General features: G+C 34.1%; 1 protein-coding gene across 3 annotated transcripts in view; it reads left to right on the top strand.

The window, feature by feature from the left end:
• The window catches only part of EDIL3 (EGF like and discoidin domains 3), a 463,765-nt gene that overhangs the window by 263,519 nt on the left and 178,162 nt on the right, over positions 1 to 22,084 (top strand). For all 3 annotated transcript variants that reach the window (XM_035291243.3, XM_035291244.3, XM_035291245.3), the window contains one exon: positions 2,386 to 2,499. In XM_035291243.3, coding sequence (XP_035147134.3) covers positions 2,386 to 2,499 — 114 coding nt within the window. The remainder of the gene's footprint in view (positions 1 to 2,385; positions 2,500 to 22,084) is intronic.

Below are 22,084 nucleotides of genomic sequence, written 5' to 3' on the forward strand. Positions count from 1 at the left end.
TAAGATCAAATCATCTTTTGCTTATGTGGGTTCTTCAGACCCCAAAAAATATATGAGAAATTTTTGCATCTAACTTTACAAAATATGGCAATGTTTTCTCTAAGATATGAAGATGTTTACCATTGACACATTCTCATCTATAACAAATGATAGTAGAGAAGATACAGATAATGACTGATTGGGCATGTTCCAAGGTAGCCAAACATTATTATTGTCATATGTTGAGTTGGCAACAATAAGTAGCATGGGGATTTTCATGTGGCTTACAAAATGTTTTGCGTGTTAGTCTACTATAAATATAGTCTAATTATAAGACTAAGTGAAATTTTGATAAGCACAAAGAGAGCTGAATATTTTATTATATTTTGAAAAAGAAAAGAAATAACTTATATTTAATTTTTTTTCTTTCCCCTCCCTCCTTGACTGCCTCCCTCCCTTCCATCCATCCTTCATTTTTGTACAGCTTCCATATTTAGGAGTCTATTAAATTTTTTTCCCCCGAGACAGAGTCTGTCACCCAGGCTGGAGTGCAGTGGTTCTGTCTTGGCTAACGGCACTCTCAGCCTCCCAGGTGCAAGTGCTTCTCCTGCCTCAGCCTCATGAGTAACTGGGATTACAGGTGAACACCACCATTCCTGGCCAATTTTTGTATTTTTAGTAGAGATAGGATTTCACCATGTTAGCCAGGCTGGTCTCAAACTTCTGACCTTGTGATCTGCCCACTTTGGCCTCCCAAAGTGCTGGGATTACAGGCATGAGCCACCACGTCCAGTGGAGTCTGTCATACTTTATAGCACACAGAATTTTAGATATCTTTTTGCAACTAGCACATTCTGATTTTTATCCTACGATTTGAAATTATAAAGTACTCACGTTATTTTTATTTTTTCTGAACACAGTCCTGGATTGTCTCTATTCTCAAGCTGTGATTGTCAACCAGAAACCAAAAAGGGGTGCTTTTCGAGAGAAAGTTATTACCTAAGGAAATTTAGACCAGACTTTCTGCAGCAAACTTAGGATGAGAGGGTAACCAACTCTGCTTTCCAGAGGTGATACTAATTAGAAGAAAAAATGTCAAAAGAAAGGACAAAATCGAGATTTTTGAGTATTTTTCTTGTTTCCTTTTAGAGATAATTTAATGATGATCTTTCTTTAAGCAACTGTAATAACCCAAGACTTCAGAACTACCATTTGATACCTTATAGGGTATCAGAAGGCACATTACAAATCTGGAATAATTTTTTTAACATTGTGAACATAACTGTTTCTATTGTTCTGGTAGAAAATTTGTTAGGAAACATTTTTTGGGGGGCCCCAGTTTTTTTCCAGATAGAGTATGACATTTTCAGGAATACTAAGAACAGGGCAGGATAGGAACTTCATTTGTAGAGCTCATTTTATGACAAGGTGAAAGAGGTAAAGGCACATAAACAGACAATTTCCAAGTCTGTAATACAGTTAAAAAGAACACTAAACAGTTATAGAAATGAAAGCAGATAGGGAGTTCAACTGGAGTAGTTCATAGGATGAGGAAGAGATGGGGAGTTATGTGTGCTCTCCAGCTACTGTACTAGCTCCCACAGAATCTAGCATGCTGGGATTCAAGGAAATGATTTGTGAATATCCAGGATTGACATTTGATTGAATTAGTCATTGTTTCTTTTGTGTTCAAAATCAAATTTGTTTTCTCTGTCGTCCAAAATTAGCAAGGAAAGAAGTATAATTTGCCCAATGTTTCGTATTTTATGTGATTTTGCATCAGATATAATAGTAGTATATCAAAGTAAGTCCCTTTAGTCATCATAACTTTAGAAATCCTTGAATGAGATTAGGAAGTGATCATCATTTACATTTATTAAACTTTGCATGTAACAAGCTTTAGCTATTAACTCTAATTTGCTTCTCATCGTATTCATCAAAGATGAACTATTTAGAAACTAAAACATCTCTGTCAGTTAGAATTTTAATGAATTAAGATGAAATGAGACAGTGTTAATTGGCAGTTGTTGCTGCAGGAGAGGTTTCTCGATCTTGTAAGTGAAACCAATTCATCTTTCTATAGGGTTAATTTGTTTGATTTAGTTGTAAGGATACACTGAATATTTCCCCAAACTACTCATATTTATTTTCAGAATGGGAGAGTGGTTTAGTTCCATTGGTCTTTCATCTGGATTCTGAATTTTATTTGAAATTGATTAAATTTAATGGTTAATAAATTGTTGGTTTTCAGCAGCATTTGTATTATTGACTAAACACACACATGCGCACACACACACAAAGGAATAGCATTACTAAAACATTTGTATTTAAAATTTCTAAAACTTTCCAATACCTAATCATTTATTACCAATAATTCTATTCCTCTTTCCTTTCTGTTTTCCTTAGACATAAATGAATGTGAAGTTGAGCCTTGCAAAAATGGTGGGATATGTACAGATCTTGTTGCTAACTATTCCTGCGAGTGCCCAGGCGAATTTATGGGAAGAAATTGTCAATACAGTAAGTATTCACTTGTGTGTGTGTGTGTGTGTATGTGTGTGTATACACACACATACATTTTTATGTACATCTTCTACATTTATCTTGGAATCTGGGCCAAACTCAATATTATTTGCTTTCATAGTGCATAATCAATTGAGATGGTACTTTTCATATTTGTTGTATGTTATTAATATACACATATCCTCTAGGATGTCTCACTTAGTGCACAATATGCATAGAAGTGGTATCTTGTGACCTGAAAAGAATGACATTTCCTTAGATACCCAAGTTCCAAGCGTCCCATTTTGGTTTATGATTATGTATATGACTGAAATTTCTCCCACCAGAGCGGCACTTTGGTTCTGAGAGTAAATTCAGGACATTGAAACTAGAAAGACAGGGCATGCTGGCTAATGCCTGTAATCCTAGCACTTTTAGAGGCCTTGGTGGGAGGAGCCCAGGAGCTCAAGATGATCCTGGGCAACACAATGAGACCCCATACCTAAAATAAATAAATAAAATATAATAAACTGGTTAGCATCTATTACTAATAAAAGGTAAAAGTAAAGGAGGATGCATGTGATCTATCCCACACACTAACAAGAATGTTGCACACTATTTATTTGTCTTACTGGAAGCCAAAGACAGTAGGGTCTTGAAATGATGTATCAAGTGACAGGGCAGGTATTTGCCTAAAGTGTTAATAACAAAGAGGCAGAAAGCACCACTCTTAAAAAAAAAAAAAAAAAAAAATGCTGGGAAAATGTAGTAACAGGACTAAAGTCAATGGGATGGGGCCTAATCGAGCCCAAACACATGCTAATAAGAATGCTAATGATATAGCCTTATAATTGTTGGACAATTAGAGGAAAGTTCTTACTGCTACTGCTTTGATGTATATTGTATGATCTGAGCACAACAACGTTATGCAAATTCAGAATGTAGATGCAGATGAGAATTCAGATGCAGAAACTGACACACAAGTGATGTTGTTTAGCCAAGCTTTCACAGCTATTTAGTGACAGAAGCACTGCTACAGGTTTTGGATTTCCAGCTCAGTGTATTTTCCTCAAGACTTAGATACCTCTTTAAATAGAGAGGTATAATATAAACCTGAATACACATGACATGTTCATTCTTTATCACACACACACACACACACACACACACACCCCATATAGTTCTTTCTCTTCAGCTATAGTAACAAATTTATTTCTCATTTCATTTTTCTTTCTTTGTCTTTGGCCAAGGATTTTATTTTAAAAAAATAGGAAATATTGTTGAATAATTTGATATATATATAAATATGTATAAATAAAATAATGATATAAAATGGGATGCTCATTACTATAGTCCGGACAAACTGCACAAAATAATTAAATTCTGAATATTACAGAAACATCTCGAATTGGAAAAAAACTTTTCTAAGCTTAAAATAATGGAAGAAGGACATTGAGCATGAGTTGATGAAACAAGGTACAGGGCACAGAAGGACAGAAAGAGAAGGCCGAGTAAGTAGGTTGACCATACAGCCAAAGAGACCAATAGCCACCCAACCAACTAACCTGGAAACCTTCCCATAAAGCATTCAACTAACCACCCACTCAGCTAACGAAAGCTCAGGTTCAGCTGCTCTTTGGCTTGTCACAGGAACTGCACTTGCATCCATTTTTGTTTCACGGAACTTAAAGATGGCTGCTCAGTCAACCCTGAAAGCTGTGCTAAAAAGCACCTCCAAGATGTCTGTCAGTGAACATCTTAATATCATGATGAACAAAAAACTGATGTCAGTGACCATTTTACCTTCATTCAGCAAAAATAGAGAATTGATAACTGAATAGAGAACCTTCCAGGAAGGAACTTTGGCGTAGTTTAAAACAGTACCTGGGTTTGAGCATGTCTAGGCAGGGTAAGGCCACCTCTAACCCATAGGAGGCCTGACGAGGGTGACAATTGTCAAGAGAAACCTTCCCATTTTCCTGAAAGGAGGATTGAATGGGGGACATATCATAAGAACCCTGCCTGGGGATGAGTGTCACTCTGCAGTAATGAATTAGCCTAGGAGGTGGCACCTGAGGGTGTGGATATCCTAGAAGAGGAGCCCTAGAATGTGGAGCTATAAGGCATGGAGGAACTGGGGAACAGGTTGAGTTGATAGGCTGGGGATGAGGGGCTTATGAGACAGTAAAGCTATGAAAGAGAGAGAGAGGCCCCTGCTCTGTCATTAGTTTGTGCCTAATGTCTTCCAACCAGTTTTTCATATTGTGTTAATGAAAATATTTGCTTTTCTTTGAATGAGCTTTATATCTATATAATATTTATATTTAAATTCAGATTCCTCTTTGAAGATGAGTATGATAGTGGTGTGCCTCCCTTAAACTGTCATGTGACCTGACATTCTTAGCATTTCCTCTATTCTCTGTGCCATGACAAAGGGATTAGAAAGAATCACTTAGGGAGTTCCCTAAAATATTTCCTATTGGGATGTTTGCTTTCATTTTATTGAATGTTAAGAACATATAATAAATTAAGGATCTTTATTCTCCCTATTGTGTAGGTTTCTCAGGATATGATTCTACTTTTCTCTGTAGTCTCTTAGAGTTTTTAGAAAATCTAGAGTAAAAAGGGGCATTCTGACATACTGATTATTTAGTTCTGCACATTGAGAACTCAGAAAATTCACTTACTATGGGGCACACAGAAGCACCTACAGGTTATAGGTAGTACCAGATCTAAGCTGCTTGAAGTTAAGATCTTGGAAGTTGTTGACATTACATAGATGATAACTCCTGTACTGGCTTCTACCCTGGAATATGATTGATAAGCTTTCTTCTGGACTTTTTGTCATGTCCAAGAGGGCAGCCTTTCCCTCACTTATTACCAGACTTACAATTTTAAACTATATATTAAGGCTGCCTTTGCCAATACAGTTAAATGAAATATTTTCAAAACTAGTGATACACCACATTTTAAAAACTCAAATATATTTATTTTAAGTTAAACAATGAAAAGCAAAATGTTTTTGTTAAGATACTGCCTTAATAAATACTACAAAAATAACTATAAATAATTTTCTATAATGTATATCTTTAATTAATACAGCCATTAAGGACTTATACACTTTTACTTTGTAAGGAATGAATTTATATCTATCTCTATTGTGACCTGTCACAAAATTATTTGGTAATAAATATTGTGCAAATCAATTACCTAAGGAACATTTTCAATAACAATGAAATTACTTCATGTTAAAAATGAACTTCTAATACTAGGCAAAAAAAGTTTCCCATAGTTTTTCCAGTAATTATCTTCTAATTATATTTACAGGGGAGTTAAATTAGAAATAAGACATATTTCTGATTTAAATAATTTCAGTTTAGGCTTCTAGATGTGATCCATACAACTGATTTACTTTGGAAGATCTCCGTTCATTTTTATTTTTACTATTTATTTGTTACAAGGGTTTAGTTAAGTTTTATTATTTTTATATTTTATGTGAAATTGCATTTGATTGATATGTGAAAATCATTTAGATGCTCCTGTAGTATTTATCACAGCACTACAGCAATTCTTCTAATGAAAGTCCTCATTTCATTCCTTTGTTCATTTTATTTTTCATTTATCTTGAGATGGAGTCTCACTCTGTCATCCAGGGTGGAGCATAGTGGCATAATCTCAGCTCACTGAAACCTCTGCCTTCTGGATTCAAGCGATTCTCCTGCCTCAGCCTCCTGAGTAGCTGGCACTACAGGCACGCACCACCATGCCTGGCTAATTTTTTTGTAATTTTAGTAGAGTTGGGGTTTTACCACTTTGGTCTGGTTCAAACTCCTGACCTCAAATGATCCACCCACTTTGGCCTCCCAAAGTACTGGGAATACAGGCATGAGCCACGGTGCAAAGCCCCTCACTCCTTTTAAATGTTATAAGCTCAAGTGTTCAATTATTTCCATAAACAGCTTGAAAAGAATATGATGATGAATTGGAATGAGAAAACTATTCTCATAAGAACAGATAAGCTTTGTTATGTAAGTTTAACTGAACATGATGTTAAACTAGATTAAGTGCAATGAAAATTAATAACACTTTAGTTAACTAATCTAAAAATAACTAGGATTGTTCTTATTTGTTGGACTATGTGGCCCACAATATCTGTATACATTTCCCCCCTGGGTGCTAAAATATGACATGCTTAAATTTCAGAAGTGGCACTGAAATTCATTTTTATCACCAACTCTACTCTGGGAAAATATAGTTATCAAGGGAGCCCTTATAATGCAACATCCCCAAACAATTATGGCAAACAAACAAACAAAAAAGACTTGGGCAATTTCAGAGTGTTCTACCAAAAACGAAAACTAAAATCTCCTAGTAAGGACTGAGAGCTGTTTCCAAATATCACAGTTATCCAGTGTTTGCTAATTTAATAAAGTAATCTAGATAATTATATAGTTGTTTAAGAATTCTGTGATATTATAAGGATATTGAAATAGTACCTGTGAATATTTTTTAAATGGTAAATTAATATTTTCTTATCTTGATTATTTAAGCAGCTTTAACTCCTTTAGCCATCATTATAAATTAACTAGTATTTCCAAGTACATAAACAGAGACAGCATATACTCCATGTGCGTGTGTGTGTGTGTTTGTTCTTTCTTTTTTTCTTTTTTAAAGACAGAATCTCGCTCTGTCTCCCAGGTGGCTAGAGTGCAATGGTGCAATCTTGGCTCATTGCAACCTCCACCTCCCAGGTTCCAGCAATTCTCCCTCCTTGGTGTCCCAAGTAGCTGGGATTATAGGTGCCTGCCACCATACCTGACTAATGTTTGTATTTTTAGTAGAAACGGCATTTCACCATGTTGGCCAGGCTGGTCTCGAACTCCTGACCTCAGGAGATCCACCCACCTCAACCTCCCAAAGTGCTGGGATTACAGGTGTAAGCTATGGTGCCTGGCCCCTATATTCTCTCTTTTGATATCAATGTTTACTACCAAGTATATTTGTTTGAATACAGACTTACTGAAAATTGCTAAAACATTGTATAAATACATGATGAGATTTGTATTTTCATGCTCAATATTTAATTATTACTTTTTAAAAGACAAATTTGTAAATAATGACAGGCAAATCTTTTTTGTTTACTGAACTACATCTTTTCACCAATTTCATATAAGTTGATTTTAAACTTTACCATGTGTCAAGAACCTTCCTAAGTACTTTAAATATTGATTTTTTTAATCCTCTCAGCACTCTTTGTAGTAGGTACTCTTTATTACTGCTTCCACTTTACAGAGCAGACTGAGCTACTGAGTGATTAAATAATTTGCATAGGTTCACCTGGATGTTGAACTTCAGAGCCCGGCCTTAATCCCAGGCATTGCATTTGCAGAGCCTGCAGCACTAAGCATGATATGATCCTGTCTCTTGTGGGGTAAAGGGATGTTGTTATCACACTGTACGCATTAAAAATGCTTACACTTGATGAATAGCCTTGGCAAGTCACAGCAGCGTAAGAGGAAAGAGTGCAGGCTTTGCATTCAAATAGAACTGGAAGTTTAAACATTTTCTATTTGTAACTCTCTGCCCTGATAAGTTCATTGCCCATTGTGAGCCTCGGATTCTTTATCTGCAAATGGAATTGATAATATCATTTGATGTATATATATTGATGGGCAGATTAAAGTTAATAGCATATTTAAAATACCTAGGTCATGTTGTAAATAAAGAAATAATTGCATAAATATATACATACAGGATTTTTGAGTTACTTGGAAATAAATTAGCTTGCGTCTCACCTTTTCTTTTGTTGTAATGTGTGATTTCAAGTTTTATTATATCTGCAATCAACTTCTCCTTCTTTAGTAAATGAGCATATGTCCTTGAGAACAGGCAGTGTAGAAGTTAGATATAATGCCTGCATACCATGTTTTACAGGTCCATAAAATTTAAAAATGCTCTGACATTAATATAAGTTTAAATAAATGCTCTTTATCTACCCCAAATTATTACAGGAGATAGTTGCTGTGTTTTTTTTAAAAAGTTTATCATAACATATGAACCATAAACACCCAATTTGATTTATCTCTTTGTATGTTTACAGTATTGTAAGATGTCACTGCTGTTTGATCAGGTGTTTTAGTGAATGACAAGCAAATGAATATTTGGAGTTATTTTAGTGAATGACAAGAGCAGAGTGAATAATTCCAGTATTTTCTGTAAAAATGGTCAGAGATTATAGTTTTATACTATATAATACTAAATTCCTATCCTTCTCTATTCAGCTGTGACAAAAGAAAAACAGAGAAATTCTGATGTAAAAAAATATTTTTTTCAATAAAGGTATCTATAAGGAAGTGAAAATTTGAATGAAAGCACACGTAAGTTTTATAAGAAAACTGCCTAAGTCTGATGTTACAATATAGTGAATGTATTCAATTATGTGATCAAATAAACTAGCCGCAAATATTTACTGAGCTGTTCGTAGCATAAATGTATACAAGTTTACAAGAATATACATGAATAAATTCATTCATTCAATAAATTGTATTGCCATCTAAAGCTGGGATAACAATGGTAATTGAAATGATTCAGTTTCTACTCTGACAGAATATATAGATTAATGGGAGAGTAAAAAAGAATTATGTAATATTAATGTGATAAGACATGGTAAGTACCATGAGGGCAAAAAAGAGGGAGCCTATGACAGGGAAGCCTTTTCTGTTTGGGGGATTTAGGAAAGTGACATTTAAGCTGAGACCATAAGAATGTATAGTAGGTACTCAAACAGAAAGAGGAGGGAGTGGTGGAGATGAGAATTTTACAAAGAGAATGATGGTATCCTCACTCATAAATAGATCCTTTATATTTAAGAATGTTAACATTTAGTGGATGAATTAAGATTATTATTTAACCAATATGTGATAGCACCTTTACTATATCTTATCTTTTAGGCCTTAACAATATAGAGTCATGAAATTTCATTTGAGGTTGTGATCTATCCATGGCAAACTGTGTTTATATGCTAAAAATTAATCTTATAAATAAGTTTTTGTGCAATGACCAGGGATTTTTTAAAACATCAGAATAGATTTTAACTTGTAAATGTAACAAGAAATCAAAGAGAAAAAAATAAAAATAAATATTTAATTTTAATCTTATTTTATTCCATATAACAAATATCTGCTCTGTTTTAGAAATTTGAACAGGGTACTATGGAAATGGCTTTTTGTCTTTGAAAGCACTGGCTAATTTAAGAGTGTTCTACTTTGCTTGAAATACGCAACATAAAAATTAATCCAAAATTCTAGTGGGACAGGAGCAAAACAGTTTGCCTCAGGCTGATGCCTTTTGTGAACATTAAAAAAAATAAATAAAGGAATTGACTATGGGTTGACATATGTTTTATATTATGGACAAACATAAAATACTAAATCCAAGTTGCATAGCATTTAAAAATCTACCTATAAACATATAGGGATAAATTTACAAATAACTATAACCATATATAATTGAATATATATAATTATTATAACTTAATTTCTCATTTCTTTTAAAAGATGTTTTTGTGAGTTAAAAAGCAAATCCAGAATACTGTGCAAGTATATCAATAAAGAAAGAAATGATTTCAACATTACTGCAGGATGAAGTTTTTGAAACAATAAACACAAAAAATTGATTCAATAACAAAAGCAAATTGGATTTTTTGTGTCTGACGTGGAAGTTCTATCTTCAGTCAGATGCCTCTGGGTATATCTTCCAAATGTTACACAACAGTTTTGTACAGAATATCACGCTTTGAAGGTTCACCTACCATATCGTACAGTGATAATGTATTAAAGAAAAGACAAACAAGTATCTGCAAAATGCTCAAATAGGCCACGTAGGCCTTGTTAAATACTTCTAACAAATTGAATCATATTCTCATTACCTGACAGTGTTGTATTTGATTGCAAATAATTACTGAAACATTCAATAAGACCTTTTTGATTTTCCAATTATTTCAACATTTCCCTTATATGCTAAACTGTATATGTCCAGGGATTATAATTTAGTTTTGCATTTATTCTTCAGGCTAAAACTTGCTCTTACATTTTTCAGTTCAAAGATAAAGAAAGATAAAGTACTCAGACATCAAGAGAGTTTGAGAATGGTCTAACCTGATTTAGTTCTCATAAAATTTAGAACTGCAGTGGATGATTGAAAAATATTGCATTATTCTCAAACTGGAAATATCACTCTTTTCAGCTATCACTCCAACCCTCACCCTTATAAAAAGAGCAGGGGAAGAACCCCAATAAAATATATACAAAACAAAAAACCCACACACACACAAAATCTCTGTTAAGAAACTACTAGAAAAGAAGTCATCCTGGGACTAGAAAGTTGGAATATTGTTAAAATGTAATCTGTGTCACAGACACTATCTTCTACACGTTCACATGACATTCTTGGGTACTTAGATGAAATTTTGGGTCTGACTGTCAGTGAGGCTCAATTGGTTATTTCACAATGGGAAAATTACAAGCGCAAACCACCGGGATTTCCAGTTTTATCACACTGCTAAGCAGTAGAGATAAACGCCTTTCTCAGTTAGAAGAAAGAAAAGAATATAGATGGTTCCTGATCTTTCACCAAATGTGCACAGTTTTTCAAATGATGGCTGATTTCCTGAGCTCTCAAGGGTTTCAAATGGTTGCAATAAAACTTTACTGGCAACTATGGAGCTGAGTTTGGCAGTGACAGTTACAACTAGTGTGACCCCAGTCACAGTTTTCAACTGAATCAGCACACTTGGAAGTGATGGTTTCCAGCATCATGTAAGACATAAAGCCAAATGCATGTTTGAGTTTCCATTTTTAAAGTAATCTTTAACTGAAGAATGAGGACACCGCAGCTTTTTTTCACTGCTTAGGCATATTGAATTTTAGGTGCAATTGGGACATTCTGATAAGATAGTATAGCTAGTTATTAAAATGCAGATTTTAGTTAAAGGAAGCATTGGTAATTAAGATTCAGATTCAGATTCAGATTTAGGGGTTAGATGAGAATGATGAAGTGATAAGATTAGATAGCATTGCCAAGGGAGAAAGTAAAGAGAGTAAAAATGGCTAAGTACAAAATTTAAGTCAGGTAAAAGAAGCTTTATTTGCAAAAGTACAAAAAATAAAATAAAAGGATGATCCAAGAAACAGAAGGGAATACAGACTTACAGCAAGGAGAAGAGTGTTTCCAGAATAGGAGGTGGTCAAGAAAATACAGGCCTAAGGAAAGATATTTTTAATGTGAAGGCTAAACCATTAACGGTCCTTACATAATTGTGTGGGTGTAGAGAAGAATGCCAGATTGCAAGTGCTCCAGATTGAGCAGGTGCTGAGTAGAAAATAATAGCCACAGGCTGCTCCTCCCAGGTTATGGTGCACTCTACTTTGAGCATATCTTAAACCCCAAAGAGCCATTAAGGTGACTAAAGACCTAAAAATAAATTTCATAATAGTTACCTTAATAGCTTTATCTGGTCAATAATACACGTTCTTTTTAGAGCTCCAAAGGGAATGGAAACATAAAGTATCCAACTTAAAAATAAATTGAACTTGAGGAATATGGTTCTATAAAAAGAAGGAGAGCCAGAGCAAAGTCAGTAAATCCAATACTAAAATTCAAGGAAAACAGGAGCAGGGACAGAAAATAAACTATTCTGACAAGAAAAATGGATAGAACTATAGTTATATAAGGAAGCCTATAAATACTCAGCACTATTATCTAACTATGAAACACCAAAAAATTGAAACCGCAGCTCTTAGCTCTGAAAAATCTAGAGATATTTGTGGTGGTTTGTTCAAAAGAAGATTCACTTTATATTTCTCTGGTACACTTGGGCAGACACAAAATTTTTTAAACATCACTGAAACAACCATTTGGTATATAAATGTTGCCTCATACTCACTTGGCAGTAACTTAATAATGCTATTTCCTTTTCCAGTAGAATTATTTCAGGATTCTACCACTGTTAGTTGTTTTCTGTTTAACAGAAAACAAGCACTTTCCTACAAGGATTAATATATGGGCATTCTCAGTCGCACTCTTTTAGAGCTTCTTAACAAGATTCTTAACCCTAGGTGAGGACCCACAAAGGATGGGTGGACAGAAGTGTCTATGCCCTTTGATGCGAACACAAGAATCATCTATTTATATTAACAGATTTAAATTGAAATTTCAAGAATGAAATTTAAATTTTCATCAATTACAAATTTGGCAACAACCAATCATAGAGTTAGCAGTACCTACGATTTTGTCACTAATAGAAATCACAGATATATTCATTTCACATAATAGATGTTGCAAATATCTAAAAATATCATTGACATTTTTTGCTAATATAAAGCTATAGTAGATCTGCTTCTACTTCTTAATGTATTAATAGGTCAGCACATACACTGATAAGTCCCACATTTTAAAATATTTCGATGATTGCCTTCAATTTATTTGTATTTCATTTTATATATTAAAAGGCATTATTCTCAGAAGGTCCTTTAGGGTTCATCAGACTGACAAAAAGGTCCAAACTACAGAGTTTTAGAAAGCCGAGTTAATGGTTTATCTGTTTCAAAAGATATTTTCTCCCAACATAATGTGGATGAAGCTTTTGGAGATAAAAGCTGTCAATGAGCCATTTTCATTGAATGTCCAGACCTGGCCATTCTGCTGAATTTTGTTCTCTAGCTCCATGTATAAAAATATGTAAGTAAAATAGCTGAGATGAAATTGTAAGCAATATTTTTGTCATTGTATTAACAGAGGTCTTACTAGCAAGGTTGAGGTTTTATTGAATTCATTCCTGCTTCTCCTCAACTGTGCAGATTTAGAAACTTTGTAACCTGTAGAGAGATGATGTATTCTAAATTACCTACCCTGTGGACACTAACCCACATTTAAAAGACAAAGGAAAAGAGGTAAACCGAAGAACAACCACCACCTCCTCACCCCCACAACCTCTTCCCCATCACCTGCTGCTCAGGCGCTGCTCTCTGAAATTGAGCATATTCAACTGACCCTTTTCAGTCTCCTTAAAACTATTATCCATGTAAAATATCATAATCAATTTAGTATTTGGTTTTCCAATGCCTTATACACCATCACTCTAGAATAATGCAGCTTGTGTAAGAGTTAACCAAAACCTGCCAGTAGTTCAGAATCATGGAATTATGTATAAAGTAATGGATACAGGGAGAGGGAGAATGTCCACCAGTTAACTTTGTGATAGTTCCAGTTAATGTGCACATCAGTTTCAAAGCATCAAGGTACTGTCACTAAACATGTATTTAGTTCTGTTTTATAAATTTAGTTCCTTTCTTATATCAGAGTTCACTCATACCTAGAGTTATTTAAGGAAGTGTATGCTTCCCAGACATATATGACTCTATCATTTGCTTGACCTTCTTTCTTTAAGGAAGTTAAGCTTTCACAGACCTCTGTGTGTCAAACTGGAATTTTAAAAATGGAAATGATTTATCATCTAACAACTTAGACATTTTGGAAAGTGGCTGTGGCAATAACATCATGCAAGTGTTAAGACAAATATCAAAACAACGGACACATGATCCCTGATATTAAGTCACTTGAAATAGTGCTCTGTGGTGTACATTTGTCTAGCATTTTTGATTCAAAGAAAACAGATCCACTCAGTTTACCTCTACAAAAAGAGGAGTATTTTAGGTTTGTATGTTAACCACATTGTGATGAAGGCTTACATACTACTTGGGTTTCTGCCTTGTTTTCTCATTCTCATTATTCCTATTTGTAGATCCCACAGTCTTTTAGAAATTTTCTTCTCTCTGTTTTTACTCTGCTTCCTTGTCTGCATGAATGATGAATTTAAATTTAATAATATTTCTCATATTAATTAATAATAAGTGGTTCAAAGGATTGCACATGAAAAGGTTAACACCATAAAAGCAGTCAGTTTGTAAGTGTACCTGAGAAGAAAAACAATTCGTTTAGTGTTATTCAACTTTTCTTCATAGTATAGGAAAATACCAACTATTTTTACACATTTAACCTTTTGAGTCGTCAGAAGGATTTTATCATAGGACCTATGATGAGTTCAATAATTATGCAAAACACTACAAAAGTTCTCACAAAGCTATTAACTGTGTTCTTTTGGTATTTGGTCTAATCATAAATGTAAAACTATTTTTCATGTTCCTTGGGTAGCAGTATTATTAACCTAACAATATTACAAAGTAATACATAAAATTCTGTTCAATTAAGTTGATAAGCCAATGGGGTAAGAAGAAAGCAATTTTCCTAACACACAATTATCTATCAAGCAATTTCTAGTAGGCATCTCTGTGCCCCTTAGCAGAAGGCAATAACATCTCTGAAGGAATTTTCACTTGGAAAACTGTTGACATTTCACTTGTTTTAAACAGTTCATTAATATTGTCTTAAATATGTTTTATCTGATTACAAAATATTCCCTATCTAAATAGGAACACTTGGAAACCACAAAATTAATTATTTAATTTTATTTCAATCCTAAAATGGAGTTCATTTAAATAGACACATGTAACATATCATCAGACGCTATGCATATAGTATTTACTTACTGTTACTTGGTTTTTTCTAAAATGTGTCTTTCCTTGTGTCTGGTTGGCCAAATCCCTTTTCAGATCTAGTTTTTCAATAATAGACATTGTTTCTTCAGTGTACTTATCTTCTCTGTAACACCTAAAATACCTACATGGATAAGTTGGGCATTTGGTAAGTTCAGGCAGTTGAGTGGCTAAGATTTCTCTCAGTTTAATAAGAATTCTCTAGGAATAGAGTTCCCTTCATCTATTTTGGTTGGTGTAAAATTGGGAAGTAGATTACCACTTGTTTAAATATAATGAGCAGGCAACTGGATGCATTTATTCCAGGTTTAAACTGAATTTTATAAAAGAAAAAATAGAAAATTATATAGTGTTGGTCTTATAGTTTTTAATAACATATAAGTAAAAAGGAACTACTACTGTTTTTCATTCTAGACACATCTCTATTACTTCCAAGAATATGACAGTACACACCTTTTTTTTTTTGGATGGAGTTTTGCCCTGTTGCCAGGCTGGAGTGCAGTGGCACAATCCTGGCTCCCTGCAACCTCTACCTCCCAGGTTCAAGCGATTCTCCTGCCTCAGCTTCCTGAGTAGCTGGGACTACAGGTGCGTGCCACCACGCCCAGCTATTTTTTAAAATTGTTTAGTAGAGGTGGGGTTTCACCATGTTGGCCAGGATGGTCTTGATCTCTTGACCTTGTGATCTGCCTGCCTCGGCCTCCCAAAGTGCTAGGATTACAGGCGTGAGCCACCGCACGTGGCCTAGTACATTCATTTTTTGACATTTTAAATGCTGGATTGACAAATAAATTGTCTGCTAGGCTGCTTTTATTACTCACTGAAATGAGTTTTTGTTTTAGTATTCTACCTTAAAAATAAAGCACTAGAGAGAAGTCAAAAACCTATAAAAATCATGTTTCAGTTAATAATTCATGTTATTAATTAGCCATGCTTTTGAGAAATGGGAGTTAAAACTAACTTTTCAAATGATTGCAAGGTGTAGAGAGTAAACATAATTAACTGATTTATTTTACTCAATTTACTTTCTAATCTGTTAGCACAGATAATGAACCTTGGTTTTACATTAAAGTGAATATAATAGAAAAGAGAAATATACAGGGAAAAATCTAAGTTTATACATACATGAATGTTTAGCTGGTATTTGCTTATTCATTCTAAGGATTGTTGTGTACTTACATAAAAGACAAGACTATTACAAACAAATTTAACAGCAACAACAAAAACAATCTTGGGTTAGGACACAAAGTTCTTGATAAATTAATGATAAAACCTTTGAAATTTCTACATAAACTTTTACCTTTCAACTCTAAATCAGACTAATGTCATAATTGCCCAGATGCTAGCTTCATGTTTGAAGATGTTAGCATTGAAAATGATTGCCTACACAATTTATCCTGAGGCATTTTCTTAAACAGAGAAGAATGCACTCTGCCATAAGAGGCTTTCTTATAAGCGGAAATGTGAAAATAGTTATTAAATTGTAGAGAGAAAATACACAGGGAGAGAAAGGAAAAATAAGGCTGTAGAAATTCTTGAGGTAGGCAGTTCACCAGGTTCTTGTCTATGGATTTCTCATTATAAAATGATTCTAACTTTAGTGTCTAATAAACTGCTTCAGCTGTAAAGTAACTTTCAACAGGAAGGGGAACATCACACACCAGAACCACAAAATTAATGATTTAATTTTATTTCATTATAAAATGGAGTTCATTTAAATTGACACATGTAACATAACATCAGAGGCTATGCATGTGACATATATGCATATAATATGTCTCCTAAAAACAGACTATTATCCATGTAAAATTTCACAATCAATTTAGTTATTTGGTTTTCCAGTACTTTATACACTGTCACTTAAGAATAATGCAGCTAGTATAAGAGGTAACCAAAATGTGCCAGTCATTCAGAATTATAGAATTATGTAAAAAGTAATTGGGGTCACTCAGTACTTGGGGGCCTGTTGAAGAGTTGAGGGCTAAAGGAGGAATAGCATTAGGAGAAATACCTAATGTAGATGATAGGGTGATGGATGCAGGAAACCACTATGGCACGTGTATATCTATGTAACAAACCTGTACATTCTGCACATGTATACTAAAAAAAGAAAACTAAAACATTAAATATTATACCTCTGCTTTGCACAAAGGAGAGGCTCAGTAAATATTAGCTAAATGTTGAATGAATAACAGTCCATGTTGACCCTTCAGTCCAAACACCATGGCAGAACAGCAGTGACAGAGAACACAAAGTGAGTTAGGTCACTATTCTACGTCTTTTTAAACCATCATTTAAGTGCCCTGGTCATCATTTCTTATAGTTTCTCTACACTTCTTAAGGAATATGCAGCAAAAAGAACACCCCCAGTGTGTCATATTACAATGTTTATTATGACCCATTGGTAATAGATATACGTGGGTCCAAATCCTGGCTCTAAGACTTTAGGGGAGTTACTTAACCTCTTTGAGTCTCAACTGCCTCAGTTACATTTGGGAATAAAATTACTCTTCATGGAGTTGTTTTAAGGCCAAAATGCCTGCTATACTTTTCTCTGCAATAAATATATGCAGGCTTCGTTTGTATTTTTAAGGAAGGTCTGTGAGAGGAAAGATAAATCCGTACCTTTGTAAAGGGACCAGGAAAGAGGTATGGATGGTTAACCTAAATCTGATTTAGGATTAAGGGAATCTGCACTTTTAGATATTTGTTCTCTTAATGCAGAAGAGAAAGATATTGGATGAGGAGATATGCAAGAGTGAAGTGAACTTAAAGTGAGAATGGGTAAAATGCTACAAGAGTTTGCATTGCAAGATAGAGAACCAACCTAGAGGGAGATACCGTCTGTTACGTTAGCTTCAATTAAATTGATCAGTGATGTTTTTGAGCAGCTGTTACTTCCAGGCACTTGAGTGGATGCAAGGAAAAGGCTTATTTATCGGACAGGACCCATATATAACCCTTGTTCTGGAGGAATTGACAATGTATTGTGGAAGACAAATTTATAAATACATGAATGCCCATTAAAAGTATACTTAAATGCCCAGTGCTATGATTCATGTATGCTTAGGGTCCTTTTGCAGCCTGGGATTGGCACAATTAACTCAATTTGGGGGACAGCTGGAACAGGGAAGAAAGTGACAGAGGCATGAGCTGCAAAAATGTTTCCTACCCTGTCATATAAGTAAATTTCAGTCTAAGGTTTGTAGTTTGATATTGGTAGGAGGTAAATTTCAAGCAGCCAAGAGGATGAACTTTTTTTTCTGACCAATGGAGACCTATTGAAAACATATATGTAACTAGGATAGTGAACTGGTAAGATAATTGGGAAGTATATTCTGAATGCAGTAAATTCTGAATCCGTAGGATCAATAAAGAGGACTCTGTTAAGAAGAAGGAGGCAGTAGTACAGGCAGTGAGATTCTGGGCTAAAACAAAACTGTCTAGATGAGAAAAGAGAGAGAATGGGAGAATGAATTAAGCAGTGAAATTAGCACATAATTTAATAGCTGATATAACTAATACTATTTATTTACAACTTCACTTAAAATATTAATTTTGTTGTTTTAAAATATTTTCCAGTTAGAAACTTCTGAATTACTTATCAGTATTTTGATTTCTCACTTTCAGCAACTATGCAGATAGTAATGAAACAAAGTTGGAGGGGTTAGACCCAAATTCTTAAGGGTTGCTCAGCGTGTATACACCAGAGTGTAATCACTAGAGAAGATCTACCTCTTTAATAAGCTAATTACAGATAATGTATTAGTGTAGACAATAGCACAATATAATTCTAAATCATTAAAACAGCCTGATTTACTTTTCATTTTGTAGTAGTCCCCTCCCCACTGTCACTGCTACTCATTGGTATATATGAATGAGGACTCAGTGGGAATCTTTCTGCTGAAATTACAGACCTTTTAGGAACACAGGTGTTTAGTATTATCATTACTCCTTTTTATATTTTTTTAACTTAGGGCTTAGTATTTTTAACCCCTAACAGGCTTCTTCAGAATATGCAATCAAACCTTAAAAAGATCATTTTCGGCCCAATTCTTCATGAAAAAGAGACGTGTATAAGGACATTTTCCTTTGGTTTCATGTGATTAAACTTTCTTTTCTAATGCTACTGATACACTTTCAAAATGCTATCTTCCAGTCCAGATGACATTTGGATATACCCAAGAACAAAACTAATAGGAAAGTTAGAAATTTCTGATTTTATCTGTAAAATTGAATTTTTAGTCATGGACAAGTAATTAATCATGACAAAGGAAAAGAAATGCTCTTTTTAGATGATTTTAATGCCATGGCATTTGTGTCATCTAAAGGAGTAAGGAAACAGAGTCCTAAACCCCAGGTGTTACAGTAACCATCTTTATATAAATGATAAGATACTTAAAGTAGTGTTTTATCAAGCATCCTTCCATCCATCTCCTCTTCAAACACTACTCAGCCAAGTGCTAGGCAATGCTGAGGTTGGTGTCTGGAGAAGGAAGATGCACATAAAGGAAGAATAATCACTCTTTAGAGTGATGATAAACTCTTTAGAGATTTTAAGTGGATATTGCCACCCACTTGACTTCTGTATCAAAATATAAGCCACATTCCTATATATAGAACAAAAAAAGCCAGAATATTTTCTTGTACCACCTGAAATTTTTTATCGTGTGCTTTTGACAACTTCTCTGCAAAGGTGTGCATTTCCTGAATTTGACATTCTATTTTTCTGGAACTGTCTCTTCATTTTACTTTCTTTATATGACACTTCATAAGAAACCAATAGTTATGCATAGTGTTTTTAAATCTCAAAAACAGATTATGTAAAGAGTTTGTTGGGTGCCAGGGGGCATTTTGTGAATTTTCTTTCCCAAGACATTCCTGTTATGTCCTTAGAAATCTGAAACAAGGAATGTTAACATTCTTCTCAAATTGATTGGAAATACAAGTCCGGATGAAACAAAAAAGGATATGCTGAAGATACGGAAATCAGGTATTATTCAATTTTGGGGGATATGGTTTGTTACTTTACCCTCAGATACGGACTTTAGGAAATGAGATTTCTTTGATTGCTCCAACAAAACTGCCAGCAGGTAAAACTTCATCTCCATTTATCCTAAAGATAGGATTACTCAGATATTAAATCGGGGGAACAACTTGATTATAAAAGTGCTTTTCGGAGTTGTAATCTGATTTACCAAAGTGTTAATATGAAACTTTTTCACAGAACAGCCTCATTTTACACCACAATGAAGAAAAGTGCTTGCCAGACCCAGACCTATTTTAAGCTAAGTTTATTTAATTAGTTATTTTTATTTCCAATGAGTCTGGCAATATACTGTGGGGAATCATTTCATTTTCATTCATTACAAGAAGCCATAGTTTATATTCCCCCAGGCAAAGAGTTTTATCTGACAATTTGAATGCTTTGGTGACAGCAATATCTGATGATAAACGTGTTATTAAGGAGATGCCAAGTGGCATGATAGTTTGAATCATTTTCAGTAATAGCTCATGATTAATTGTGCTTATGTATGTATTCACATTTTTATTATTGAAGAACATTTTGCATGGGAAATGGGAGTAGATGTTCTACTCCTTTTTTATTTCTCTGAAAAAGCTGAATGCATGTAAAACCTGGCTGAACTAATAGCATATGTTTAAACCACGTGTCTCCACGTAGTAAAAGTAGAAGTCAGTCTTTTCCAACTCTGACTTTTTATCTCTTACTTTTACTGCAATAAAACAACAGTGAAAAAGCTACCATTTACTAAAAGCATATTGGTTGCCATATAGCTTACTATGTGCTAAAAATACATTGTTTCAAACCTATGAAACAAACCTGTAAGATGGGTGTTATTCTTCCTGAAATACACATAATTAACACACTTCCCATACTTTGCTGTACATTGGTATCACTGAGAACTTTAAAAATACATATGTTTGGCTTGTACCCCAAAGCTTTCTAGTTTAATTGGTACTGTGTGAGATGTGGCCTGGCAATGGAATTTTTAAAAGCTTCCTATTTAATCCTACTTTGTACACCACTGGATTAATCTGAAGCTTCTACAATTAATCTGAAGCTTTGTTAATCGGAAGCTTGAACAAAGCTGAAAGATTGAACAATTTCCCAAGGCCATGTAACTGGTAAGTGGTGGGGTAGAAATTCAAACTCAAACCTTCCTCGTGTCATAACTCAAACACTTCAATGAAGCAGGACACATTTTTTTCTTTAGGGGTCTGTTTGGAATAGAGATTTTTGCACCTGTATTTGCCTTTGTGTCCCTAACCAAAACTGCAATGAGGGACAGTTTTGACAAACTGATATAAGAGAAAGTTGGTGAAAACTCAAGAAGGTGCTTTAGGTACATCAGAAGTTACCACTACACTATACTTGTTACCATAGTTATTTGCCAAATAAATTACCTGCATTTGTAAATTGTATGATCTGATGAAGTTGTGTACCTTTAAATCTATAAACTGAGTGATTCTATTTTCCTTTTATCTTTTTATCTCTGCAGGTTTAGTTTAGCTGAGCTGATAACTTTTCAAAATGTGAAGGCACTAAGGATGTATTATCATAACACCTTGCCTGAGCAATTTATAGCTCACTCACACAGTCTTTTTTTTTTTTTGTTTGTTTGTTATTTTTTTGGTAGTTTAAGAGGATTTTAGTAATTGAAGAAAAATGTTCAACTAATGAGATATTTTCATACTTATGTAAGGTAAAATTTATATCTCTAGTTTGCTTTGTGTATTTTTATGCAATTTATTTTCCCTTTATATTAAAACAATGACTATATCCTGCTATATCCATAAGACTATTAGGTTAAAATATGTTCCTTTACTGTTTTTGAAGCATTGGACTTAATGATTTCTAAGGAAATCTAGTCACTATTCTCATTTGTACACAATTTTTAAAAAATGAAGTTAATTCTATTATTTTCATTTTCAGATAATGACTATGTATCATTTTATGTTTGTGACTTTAT

The sequence above is a fragment of the Callithrix jacchus genome, chromosome 2 (assembly GCF_049354715.1).
Source record: "Callithrix jacchus isolate 240 chromosome 2, calJac240_pri, whole genome shotgun sequence".
Classification (NCBI taxonomy): Eukaryota; Metazoa; Chordata; class Mammalia; order Primates; family Cebidae; genus Callithrix; species Callithrix jacchus.